Genomic DNA, 12,500 nt, shown 5'->3' on the forward strand with positions numbered 1-12,500 from the left:
TTTTGTTAATGCCCTGATGAAGGCCTGTTAGAATGAAACATGTTTTTTATGATTCTACAACCTAGTTTAACTCTAGTTTAGCTCTAGTTTAACTCTAGCTAACTTTAACTCTTTTTTTATGATTCTACATCCCTAATGGAATAAAGACTGTAACTGACCCCTGGCTCACTTATTTAGAATCTTAAACACTGTTTTATTTTGGATGTAGTTTGGACTTGTTTCTCATATGTTCAGACTATTATTTTCCTGTGTTAAGACAACTCATCCTGCAGTTACCTGTAGTCTCCACTGGGCACCAGGATTTCTTGTCGGTGCCCTAAACACATGGGTTTTAGGACCCAGCAGCAGCAGGCTTACTTGTGCAGGGGGGATTAAAAGGGGCGTTTACCCAGGTGAGCGGTGTTTTTCTGTGTATGGATAGCAGTGGGAGAAGCATTGATCAGCCACAGCATGGCCTATGGAGACACTGAACTGTGAGCACCAACAGTGCCCTTAGAGAGTGGGGTCAGTCCTCCAGAGGAGCGGTGTGTTGGGAGATCAGTGAGCTCAGACACGTGTGATCTGTAAAAGCGGTGCGTCTGCAGACGAGTCCTTACGTAGTAAAGGATTCCTTTTAACACCCTTGGTGAGTGGAATGAGGTACGTTACGCATCGTTTATTTGGCCCTTACTGCAGGTGAAGAGGGTTGAGTTGTCTTGTTTGTACATAAGTTGTTGCGTTTATTTGCTTTGTTTATTTCTTAAATATGAATATTTGTTTATAGGTTACAATAATGAGTGTTGATAATTACTTGTGTCTGGTTTTACATGATTAAAATGATTAAATAAAGTATGAGTAAATAAGAGATGTACAGTACATCTCTGGTCTTTGGAGAGAGCAGACGTGTTTTCATTCGCTCTGATAACACGACCTTGGCTACAGCTGAACAGCCTGAACAGCCTGAAAAACTGGGCCCAAGACTGAAGGAAAATGGTGAAAAACCCGTAGGGAGGCCCTTCAGAACCCAATTTGGGTTTGGAAGAGGTCAAGGAGATGATACGCGAGGGTCTACGAAACCTATCTGCCGAGATAAAGTCGTTGGAAAAGACGCTGGAAAACTCACTGGAAAACCTACAAAGTGAAGCAAAGGTACTGAAAGAAAAGAATGAAAGAAATTCTGAAGAGATAAAATTGTTGAACGCCAGGGTTGAACAGCTGGAACAAAATGAAAGAGAGAAAGATGTCATCATCACAGGCCTAAAGATTAAACCCAGGAGCTACGCGAGTGACGAAGAAACAAAATCGATTGAACAACAGGTCATTGACTACCTGGAGTCGAAGGACATTGTCCTGAACCCTGACAACATCAACTCCTGCCATCTCCTGCCAAAGAAAAATGATAACAGAGCTGTAAAAATAACCTTCACGAATATGAAATTCAAAGGAGAACTACTGAAGCAAGGAAGAAAGCTGAAGGAAACAAAGGTTTTTAATAATGAAAGCCTGACAAAAAAAAAATGCAAGCATTGCATGGAAGGCACGCCAAATAAAAAAAGCTGGAAAGATTCTAAAGACGTGGACAAGAAACTGCAGGATTTACATCACACCACTGGGAGAAGAGAACGGAAAACCAATCCTCATCAAAACGATGGAAGACTTGGGAAAATACGAAGGATCCACCTAAACAACAACACTACTGATGGTAATCATGGATATGGACCCAGATCTATATAAACACTGGAAACAAAACTCAGACTGTGATTATTTTACGGAGACTGAATTAAATGTGGAAACCAAGAGTAAAAAAGGTCTGTCATTTATTCATTTCAATTGCTAGGTGGTGGGGTGATTAAGGATTACATTAAATTTAAATTCAAAGTGTTTATTGTCATATGTGCAGTTAGAAACACGTCTTCCTGTACAATGAAATTACTACCTTGCTTATGAACTAAGATATAATAATGTGTTTATACAAGTTAAATCTAACAGTGGAAAATACAACACTGCCAATAGAACTAACAACAGCTGGATTAACATTGATGTAGAGACAAAACAAGCTGCAAACTTGTGTGTCCAAAAGAGACATTCCCGAGTGGTGACATTATGGATGAAAAGGGAAAAACCTTCCAAACACCTTCGAAAGAGGAACTATTCTTGAACTGGAGGAATGCTAACAACGTCTGGCAGGGAACAAGGCCAACACGAACAACGATAGAGAGGAGGAGGAATAAAAACAAGACAACACTGACTACAGATGAGAATACACAAAAAAGGACGTTCAGAACAACTCAAGAATGTTTGACCAGAGAGACATGTAAACCCATGTAAATTTGCGATGGTAAAACAGGGGACGGGACCCAGATAAGCAAACTGCTTCTCTCGTCTCCTTTTTCGGCATGTATAAAAAAAAAAAAAAAAAGTGAATGTAACCATGTCGGAAATAAACTGAATAAATAAATAAATGTTTTTGAATTGTTTGCACTGTACAAAACTATAAAGTTAAATAACTTGCATTGTGTATTGTCTTGTAGTTTTCACGGTGCTCTGCTATGCTCAACGTTGAAATAAAGGGGCTTTGAGAAGCATCAGTCGAGACTCCAGGATCTTGTTCTTTCAACCCAAGGGCCGTTGCAAAGACTTTGTAACAACAGTCCCTCTGATCTTCTCTAAACTTAAGTGTGATCCTTAAACTGAAGAACACCAGAGAGACAACGTTTTTAAAACCATGCAGCTGTTTAATGTGCGTGTGAAGGTTGTTTCTATTGGAGGTTGTTTTGATCAAACCTCACTACACACCAAAAGTGAGGAGGTCACAAATAACCACACGCTCATTCAGGAAATGGTCTCCTGAAGCTGAGCAGGCTCTGAAAGACTGCTTTGAGACCACTGACTGGGATGTATTGCAGGAGTCTCACAATGACAACATGGAGGAGATGGTTGACTGCACTACGGACTATATAAACTTCTGTATGGACGTTGTTGTTCCAGTAAGATCTGTGCGCTGCTTCGCTAACAACAAGCCCTGGATAACCAGTGACATCAAAGGCCTCCTGAACCAGAAGAAGAAGGCCTTCAGAGATGGTGACACACAGGAGCTCAAGCGGATACAGAAGGAACTAAGAGTCCAGCTCAGAGAGGGGAAGGAGCAATACAGAAGGAAAATAGAACAGAGGATGCAGAACAACAGCATGAGGGAGGTATGGGAGGGGATGAAGACCATCACTGGCTGCAGCTCAAAGAAAGGAGCCCCCATTGAGGCTGATGTGGGAAGGGCAAACCAGTTAAACCAGTTTTTTAATAGGTTTGATCTCCCTGCACCTACGAGCACAGCAACCCCCACCCACCTAACCCCACAAGCCATCTCCAGCACAGAAGAGGACACCTCCCCCCCCCCCCCCCCCCCCCGCTCACACCACCCACCATCACAGCAGCTCAGGTATGTGGAGAGCTGAGGAGGCTACGCCCTGGCAAAGCTACAGGTCCAGATGGAGTCTCCCCCAGACTACTGAAGACCTGTGCGCAGGAACTGGGACACCCCCTACAGCGTATCTTCAACCTGAGCCTGGGACAGGGGAGGGTCCCCCAGCTGTGGAAGACATCCTGCATCATTCCAGTCCCCAAGAAACTACATCCTGGGGAGCCGAACGACTTCAGGCCGGTCGCCCTGACGTCCCACATGATGAAGACCATGGAACGGCTGCTGCTCCATCACCTGAGGCCACAGACCCACCACGCTCTCGACCCTCTGCAGTTTGCTTACAGGGAGAAGGTTGGAGTAGAGGATGCCATCATCTTCTTGCTTCACCGTTCTCTTTCTCACCTGGACAGAGGCAGTGGTGCTGTGAGGATTACATTTTTGGACTTCTCCAGCGCCTTTAACACCATCCAGCCTCTGCTCCTCAGGCACAAACTGACAGAGATGGGAGTAGGATTAGACCTGGTGGCATGGATTACAGACTATCTGACTGGCAGACCTCAGTACGTCCGACTGGGGGACTGCAGGTCCGACACTGTTACCAGCAACACTGGAGCACCGCAGGGAACTGTGCTCTCTCCGGTCCTGTTCACCCTGTACACGTCCGACTTCCAGTACAACTCGGAGCTCTGCCACGTGCAGAAGTTTGCGGACGACACAGCCATCGTTGGCTGTATCAAGAGTGGACAGGAGGAGGAATACAGGGAACTGATCCAGGATTTCATCACGTGGTGCGACTCTAACCACCTGCTCCTCAACGCCACCAAGACCAAGGAGATGGTGGTGGACTTTAGGAGAACCAGGCCGCACCTTGAGCCTGTCAACATCAAAGGTGACTGTGTGGAGGTGGTTCACACTTACAAATACCCGGGAGTGCAGCTGGATGACAAACTGGACTGGACTGCCAACACAGAGGCCCTGTGCAGGAAAGGACAGAGCCGTCTGTACTTCCTCAGAAGGCTGGCGTCCTTCAACATCTGCAAGAAGCTGCTGCAGATCTTCTACCAGTCTGTAGTAGCGAGCGCCCTCATGTATGCAGTGGTGTGTTGGGGGGGCAGCCTCAAGAAGAAGGACGCTGGACGCCTGGACAAACTGGTGAGGAAGGCAGGTTCTGTTGTTGGCACAGAGCTGGACAGCCTTACATCTGTGGCAGAGAAACGGACTCTGAACAGGCTACTGTCCATCATAGACAATCCACACCATCCACTGCACAGCGCCATCTCCAGGCAGAGGAGCAGCTTCAGTGACAGACTGCTGTCATTGTCCTGCTCCACTGACAGACTGAGGAAATTGTTCCTCCCCCACGCCATGCGGCTCTTTAACAACTCTGGGGGGGGGCGATAAAATCAACCATAGAACACTGGACTTAATGCTAATCACACCATGCACCCTCTGTCACACACGCACTTTATCACACACACACACACACATCTACAAGTTGGACTCTAAGTATGTTTTTATACCATTATATTTTACCTTAGTACTTTTTTTGCACTGTTTTAAATTCTTAAATTTCTACATTGTACTTTCCCTGCATGCCCCTGTGTTTTCATACCTGTAAGCTGCTGGAACTGTGAATTTCTCTTGGAGATGAATAAAGTATCTATCTATCTATCTATCTATCTATCTATCTATCTATCTATCTATCTATCTATCTATCTATCTATCTATCTTTTGGGGAGGAGCCTGGTAGCTCTCTGCAGGAAGACGGACGCTCCAACCCTAGAGAAGTACGTCACATCCTGTGAACGTGTTTCCATTGAGTTTTATTCAAACTCTATATTTAATATGTGAAAAACCTCCTCATGGAACAATACAAACTTTTTAGTGTTTTTTTCTAAATTCAAGTGTTTACATTAGAAATTTTTATTGAAACATTTTGATTTTGTGCATTTCTAAGAGTAATGGAAAGATGGCTAGATACACACACACACACACACACACACACACACACACACACACACACACACACACACACACACACACACACACACACACACACACACACACACACACTGATCTTACCAGTGATGGTGATGTTGATTCTCTCACTAGTTTCTCCATCTCTGTTCTCACACCAGTACACTCCAGTTGACCAGATCATCAACATGTCAATGTAACATGAGGAGTTTCCAGGTTCTCCCCACCCCTGTCCACACTGGGACTCTCGTTTCCTGGTTGTTCTGCTGATGTTTGATGGGTGAAGGTCACAGCTCAGAGTCACAGAGTCTCCAGAGAAGAACTGGGAGCTGCTGGGCCTCACAGTGATGAGCTGGTGTGATGGACTGGTGTCCCAGTAGGTGGATGCTGGGAGCAGTGGGAGGAGCTCTTTGTCACCTGGTTGTTGTTGTTGTGAGGCAAACATCAGCAGTGAGCTCAGACCTGAGGAGGAAAGCTGTTAGTGGGAGTTTAGGTGGAAGGACACAAGGAGAACTTCTACTCACACAGCAGACACAGAGCTTCCTCCATGGTGCCTCGTAACATTACAGCTCACACTCAGAGACAAGACTCCGCCCCTTCCTCTGAACCAGTGTGGTTTGGTCTGTGCAGCCTCTCACTCTCACACAGGAAACAGCAGCTGATGTTTAGTACAATCAGAAGATAATCCTCCACTGTTTCCAGATGCTGCTCCTCAAACTGAGTTCATGTTCTTTTAAATGTTAGATATAATGATGAAGTGCAGACATTGGTGTAAATGTCTAAGAATATTCCACCTTCATGGATGTCACATTCATCTCATTCTGCAGATCCTGGTCCAGGGTGGACGCTCTACAAGGAGCTCAACCCACAGATGTTTGGTCAAAACAGTTCTTCACAAATTCCATGGAAATGTGAAGTGTGCTCCTAGAGGAGATCAGACTCTGGATCAGGTGTGTATCAATATAGCAGATGCATATGTACAAGTACCTCCAGGATTTTGTGACCAATTTCTGTGATTGTTGTTCCGAAAATGCCTGATTTTGCAGCAGCTTTTTTAAAAAAAACTGCTCCAAATATTGCAGCCTCTTCTGGGCGCCCCACTGTGCCTCCCATGTAGCTTAGAGGGAAGGGAGGGTGGACGAGGGTCGGCGAGACGTTGAAATATAATCCCTTCGCTTAGTTTCTGAAAACAGTCTGTAGACGTGTGAGGTGATGATGGGGAGAGGAGGTGGTGGTGGGCGTCAGAGCGTCTGTCTGCATAACACCAGGTGATAGATAGGTTAGACAGCCTTGAATGTTTTAGGAGCCAAAAGAAGATAAGATACGTTTTTGATTCAGGCGAGGTACATTTCAAAAAACAAAAACATCCTAAAATCAATAAATGTTTTTTTCCTGTAAGAATCTCATCAATGCACTCATGACTTGTGCCACGTTAACACGTCTTTACCTACATCTACAACCTGTCACTCTCCACAACATGAGTCCTAGCCAAACAGGCTAACATCACAGGTTTAAATGACTACACACTGGTGACACATACCTTCTTAATGCCTGGAGAGTGTGGTCATCAAACACATCAAAGGAGTTATACCATCCACAGGTCACCATAGTGTTTCATACATTACTGGAACACTTAGAGAACAAGAACACCTATGCAAGGATGCTCTTCTTTGACTAAATCTCATTATCAAATTTACCAATGACACAACAGTGCTCGACCTCATCAACAACAACGATGAGAGAAACACTCAGTGAGATCAGACCTCTGCCAAGCAGCTCAAGCGTAGCTAACACGCTCCGGTCATAATAACATGGTAAACTCAGGATTACCATGACTACCTGTCAATATTGAGCTATTGACTCAACCTTACCGCTCTTTGCTTCGCTCCGTCTGCGTTTTGCTCTTGGCGAAGGTAATAATAATCCTTCTATTAATTACAGGACTGTCTGCGTGTGTTTGTGGAGCAAATTTCTCCTCAACACGATGTCGGTTCCACCTGAAACTTTTCTAACAACTTCCACATATTCTGTGTGCATCCATTATTTTGGACTAAACAAAACGTTTATTTAATTTTATTTAGTTCGGACGGCACATTCATGTTTACCCAGAAATGAATGCTATTCAGGTTTTGACCTCTGTGAGGGGGCGCTAGCGCACCAATCTGTTCATTTACAACCTCTAATAATCAGTAGAAGACCCTCCTCCAGTCCATAAAAGGTCAATATTAAAAATGTTTTTGTACTGCTAAAAGTTATTTAAGTGTGTTGCAAAATGTTTATTTTCATTTTGTTTTGAGATTACGGCTCCCAATTTTGATCGCGTCGTGTTACTTCTGGGTCCTCTCAAGTTTCATGCATTGGGTGTGAGACACGCATTTCAACAACCTGTGACAGAGTATGTGCATGATGTGTGTGTGTGTGAGAGAAAACACACGTCTCAAAACACGCCCTCACCACACACATTTATTACACATTTATTTATAATAAAAATATACTAAATGAGTAAACAATATTTATACAAAAATACACAAAATGACTCAAAAAAACATACATTACAGAAAAATACACCAAATGAAAAAAACATAAAAATGAGTTAAAAAAAAACAAATACATTTATCATGTTCATGTTTCATAGAATAAACCAGATAAATCACACACACTATTTTATTTTACACCCACATATAAACCCTTTATAACACTACAGAGTATGTACACCTCTATGTACATCCAACTTTCAAACACATACTCATTTGGACATAATTGACAACTCTACTTAAGCTCCTCCCACTATATGAATACATTCAGACGGGCACTGTACTAGTTATTAATAATAATAAGAAATAGAAAAGCACTCGGAGACCACAGACCTCACACACTCTGGTCACGGTAACATGGTAAACTCATTATCATGACTACCTGTCAACATTGAGACTTTGAGAGAACCCATGATATCATCAACAGGAAGTTCCACAGTGTGGATAGGAAATATATATATATTTTTTTTCTTTTGGTAGCCAGAACATTACCAAAATGTCATCACATGTTCTTGTCCCATTTATCAATTTTCCTGAAAATATCATTTAATTCTGTTCATAACTTTTTAAGTTGTCTTGCAAACAGACACAAACAGACACACAAACACAGAGTGACAGATAAACGGAGGGTAAAACATAACCTCACGCTCTGCGCTTCGCTTTGCGTTTGGCGGAGGTAATAATAATAATAATAATAATAATAATAATAATGAAATGATCAGCTGTTCTCTACCCATTGTCACGGCAAATTTGCGGTTGACCTCATTTGGAGACATGATTTATTGCTCTGGTTGAATGATGGAGTCCAGGCGAGGCATTGATGATTTTATAAAAAAAAGGTTTATTATAAAACTAAATAAAAAGAGTACAAAGATGGACAAAATTAGTGACCGCCCCGGGCGGACGTCCGATGACAGAGTGGCCCACAGTTCTAACTCATCACGTATATTCCCCCTCAGTCCCCCTCCTTCCTCCCCCCAGGAGATAAAGAGGACAGAGGAGGTGATAGAAGAGGGTGAAAAGAGACAGTTTCTTCTTTAGGTCAAAACAACCAGTTCTCTGGTATCTGCTGATTGTCGTGAGTGTTGGAGGTGTGTGCGTGTATGGTGTTTGTGTGTATGAATGGATGTGTATTGGGTGTGTATGTGTGATTATGTGACTGTGTGATGCCTCTGTGTCTGAGGGATAAGATGTGTTTTGGGAAGCTGACCTCGAGAAGAGAGCAGAAAACATGAGACAGCAGAAATGAAAAGTCTCAACTTAAAGCCTTAAAAAGAATAAGGTTGATGAGTAAATATGTTAATAAACATAACTAACAATTTTGACCTGACACCATTCAGACCCAGTCCACCACTAAATGATGGTCTGTGTAGAACTCTTACCCTCTGTGCTGGTGTTACCTACTGTAGGTGATGCTCAGAAACCCAACAAAGTACTATTTGAAACATTTGAATCTATAAAGTTGCTCTCATGAGCTCCAATCAATACAGGGTGTTTCTGAGGGTACTTTCATGTATGCAAATGAGCTGTGCTTGGCCACGCCCACTTCACGTCCTGCTCTGGGAGAGAAGCATTCACACATCTTAAGTTGAATGTCTCTTGATATGAATCATAATGAGGTTATGGAGTTACATATTACTAATCCCTCTCTGTTCCATGGTTACTCAAACATCTAGGTGCTATAGATGTATAGACTAGACTAGACAATGCACACAGTTTAAATGAGCAGTCTATTACAATAGTTATACACTCCCCATCCAGACAGAAGCAGCTCTGATTGGTTATTCAGTATGATGTCATAATGAAAGTGAAAGATACCTGTAGCAGGTGTTGTGTTAGCGCTAGTGTCGCTAACGCACAGTCATGTTCGTATGGAGGTTTCTACTGTTCCTCTGGTGGATCAGTCAGTTTTTGTCTTCAGGTGAGTTCATTCTCTTCCTTTGAAAGCAGTGTGTGTTGAGCTCTGTAATGATGGAGTGTTTGTGAGGATACACAGAGAAATGATTAGTGTTTGAGTGAAAACGTAAACCTCACACTTTACGATATTTCTGACTGTTCTATTTTTAATTTCTTCTTCACGCTGTGTTTTTGTTGACAGTTTGTTAAACAAAAGAAAAAGAGTCAAACATGTTCATACAAGTAGGCCTACGTCATCAAACTGTTCAGAATAAACCTGATACTTCCTCTTCCTACACTGATATCAGAGATGATTGACTCTAAGAACAGGTTTGTCTCGTGATGTTTACTGTAACACACTAAGTGATTTCTAAAAGGAATGTTGTTTATGTGGCTTTAGCTATGATAGATTCATAATAGTCATTTACAAGAGTTAAAGCTTATTTAACATTTATTCTCCTACATAATGATAAAGAAACATTCCCTCAACATTCTCACTAATCAATAGTTTTCACAATGATTAACATTTGATTTGACATTTGTGTATTACTGTATGTCTGAATACTTCAACCTGATTGGTTGGCCTGTAAGGCAGACGGAGCAAAGTCTGGATTATTTGGTTAAAGTGAGAGGAACCGTGTCATTGGCCAAGCCACGCCTTCATGTGATTGTGCACGCCCAGTTTCTATTGTGCTTCTGTCTCTGTGCTCTGATTGGCTGTTGAACTGGTCTGCTCTGTTTCTTCTCAGCCTCAGACCTTAAGAACATCTCAGCAGAACTTGGAGAAAATGTCATTTTACCATGTCAAGCTCGTGGTAAAGGAACCATCAGAGCTGTACAGTGGAACAGAACTGACCTGAAGGATGGATACGTTCTCCTGTACAAAGACAAACAGCTTGATCCAGACTTTCAGCACCAATCCTACAAAGACCGAGTGGGTCTGAATAGGACACACAGTGATATCAGTTTGATTCTGAAGAACGTGACAGCAGATGATGAAGGAATCTATGAGGGTCGAATCCTTGAGAAGCAAAGAAACAAGAGATATTTTGAAAACAGAGTTGTTCCTCCAAGTGAGTCTGAGTCTTTTCTTCTGCAGAGCTTTTCCGAGTCCTTCCATCTGGTTAACATCTCAATGATGAGCCTGTCCTCTGGTAGTCTGTTGATCTGCATTAACCTCTGATTTCTTCTCCCATTGTCACAACATCACAGCAGAACCTGGACATGATGTCAACCTGTCAAGTAAAGCTCCTGATGGACAACTCAAAGACTGGAAAACCACTGAGCAGCAGGACGAACATCCTGATCCAGACTACCAGAAGAACGTGACAGAAGAAGAAAACGGAGAACACAAGAGTTTAAAACGTCAGAAGAGATCAAACTTATTTGGTTCTGCAGTCTGTACCATACGACTGATTGTTGTTCCTCCAGGTGAGTCTGAGTAATAATAATAACCAGTTTTTATACGGTACATACACATACCAGATCAGTTCTCTGCTTTTAACTCCTGTCTGAGGAACAGTGGGCAGTGTGGTGTACCACCCAGGAAGTAGTTAGTGTTAAAGCACCACCACTGCCTTTATGATGTTGGAGAGTCTTATTGTCTTTTCCTGCTCTGCAGGATCAACCACAGAGGACACAGGTGGACATCCAGGTGGAACAGCTACAAAAGTGTCACTTGGCCTTGTGGTTGTTGTTGTGGTTGTGGTTATTTTTATCAGAAGGAAAAAGGTAAAAAAATCTTCACTTTTCAGAGAAGAATCAGAAAATGAAACATATAAAGACAATCCACTATAACATGGGAGACAACGGTGGGAGAACTGTGGGACGTCAAAAGGGCACCCCGTATTTAGATGAAAAGTGGGAGGACAACAGGAGGAGAGGTGAGGGGAAAAGGCAGGTTCTAAACTGAGTTCCCTATTGGAGAGGACAGTTTAAAACTAGGAAAAAACCTCCTCAGCGTACACGCATTAAAACTAAAAACAGTCACAACAAAAACTTAAAAACATAGCATGTGGGCGGGGGGGGTTGGGGGGGATGGGGGGGGGGGATTGGGGGGGAACCACACCTTCCCCACTGTGGTTCCATACTCAGCAGCAACTTCTGGTTCTTTTTCTTTTTCTCTCTTTCAATAAGATGTTATTATATTTGTACTGATAGTGATCTGCTCGTTTGTTTTCACTTTTTCATAATAAAGGTTCAACTTCATTCTTGGTCTGTGATTAATGTGATTAATATTATCCTTAATCTATCAGTAGTTCATCACAGCAGCTTCTTTAAAGAATTGTTGTTCTTTCCCAAAGTGGCCAGAAATATTTTAACACTAGAATTATTTTCATTCTGTAATAAAATAGCTTCATGTGCTCATAAAAGCATCTGTTGTGACTCATGGGAATGATTATAAATGACTAAAAATACATGAATAATATACGTTGTCTACATAAATGATCACATCTATTTTTTTATATATTTACGGGGGCAGCTTTCTGAGCAGGGAGGCCAAGACTTCCCTAGCCCCGCCCACTTCTTCCAGCTGTTCCGGGGATCCTGAGGCGTTCCCAGACCAGCTCAGAGACATGCGTGTCCTGGTTTTCCTTGAACTCGCCTACCAGTGGGTATCTAAGTCAGCTCATCTGGCTCTTCTCAATGTGGAGGAGCAGTGGCTCTACTCTGAGCTCCTCCTGATGACTGAGCTT

General features: G+C 42.7%; 2 protein-coding genes across 7 annotated transcripts in view; one reads left to right on the top strand and one right to left on the bottom strand.

The window, feature by feature from the left end:
- The window catches only part of LOC114460527 (Fc receptor-like protein 5), an 8,171-nt gene extending 2,239 nt beyond the window's left edge, over positions 1-5,932 (bottom strand). The window contains exons 1-2 of the mRNA XM_028442403.1: positions 5,899-5,932; positions 5,480-5,836 (exon numbers count right to left, since the gene is read on the bottom strand). Of these exons, the coding sequence (XP_028298204.1) occupies positions 5,480-5,836; positions 5,899-5,923 (382 nt within the window). The 5' untranslated portion in view covers positions 5,924-5,932. The remainder of the gene's footprint in view (positions 1-5,479; positions 5,837-5,898) is intronic.
- Positions 5,933-9,715: 3,783 nt separating this feature from the next.
- Positions 9,716-12,012, top strand: LOC114460571 (uncharacterized). 6 transcript variants are annotated; one of them, XM_028442486.1, is made up of 5 exons: positions 9,716-9,829; positions 10,554-10,877; positions 11,017-11,028; positions 11,155-11,235; positions 11,426-12,012. In XM_028442486.1, exons 1-5 carry the CDS (start codon positions 9,772-9,774, stop codon positions 11,599-11,601), a joined length of 651 nt encoding a protein of 216 aa, XP_028298287.1. In that variant the 5' UTR covers positions 9,716-9,771; the 3' UTR covers positions 11,602-12,012. The 6 variants fall into 6 exon arrangements, with proteins under 6 accessions (XP_028298287.1, XP_028298288.1, XP_028298289.1 ...); XM_028442487.1 differs by having other exon boundaries at positions 11,020-11,028; XM_028442488.1 differs by having other exon boundaries at positions 10,554-10,838; positions 11,005-11,028.
- The last annotated feature ends 488 nt before the right edge of the window (positions 12,013-12,500 follow it).

This window comes from Gouania willdenowi, unplaced genomic scaffold, assembly GCF_900634775.1.
Source record: "Gouania willdenowi unplaced genomic scaffold, fGouWil2.1 scaffold_51_arrow_ctg1, whole genome shotgun sequence".
NCBI lineage: Eukaryota > Metazoa > Chordata > Actinopteri > Blenniiformes > Gobiesocidae > Gouania > Gouania willdenowi.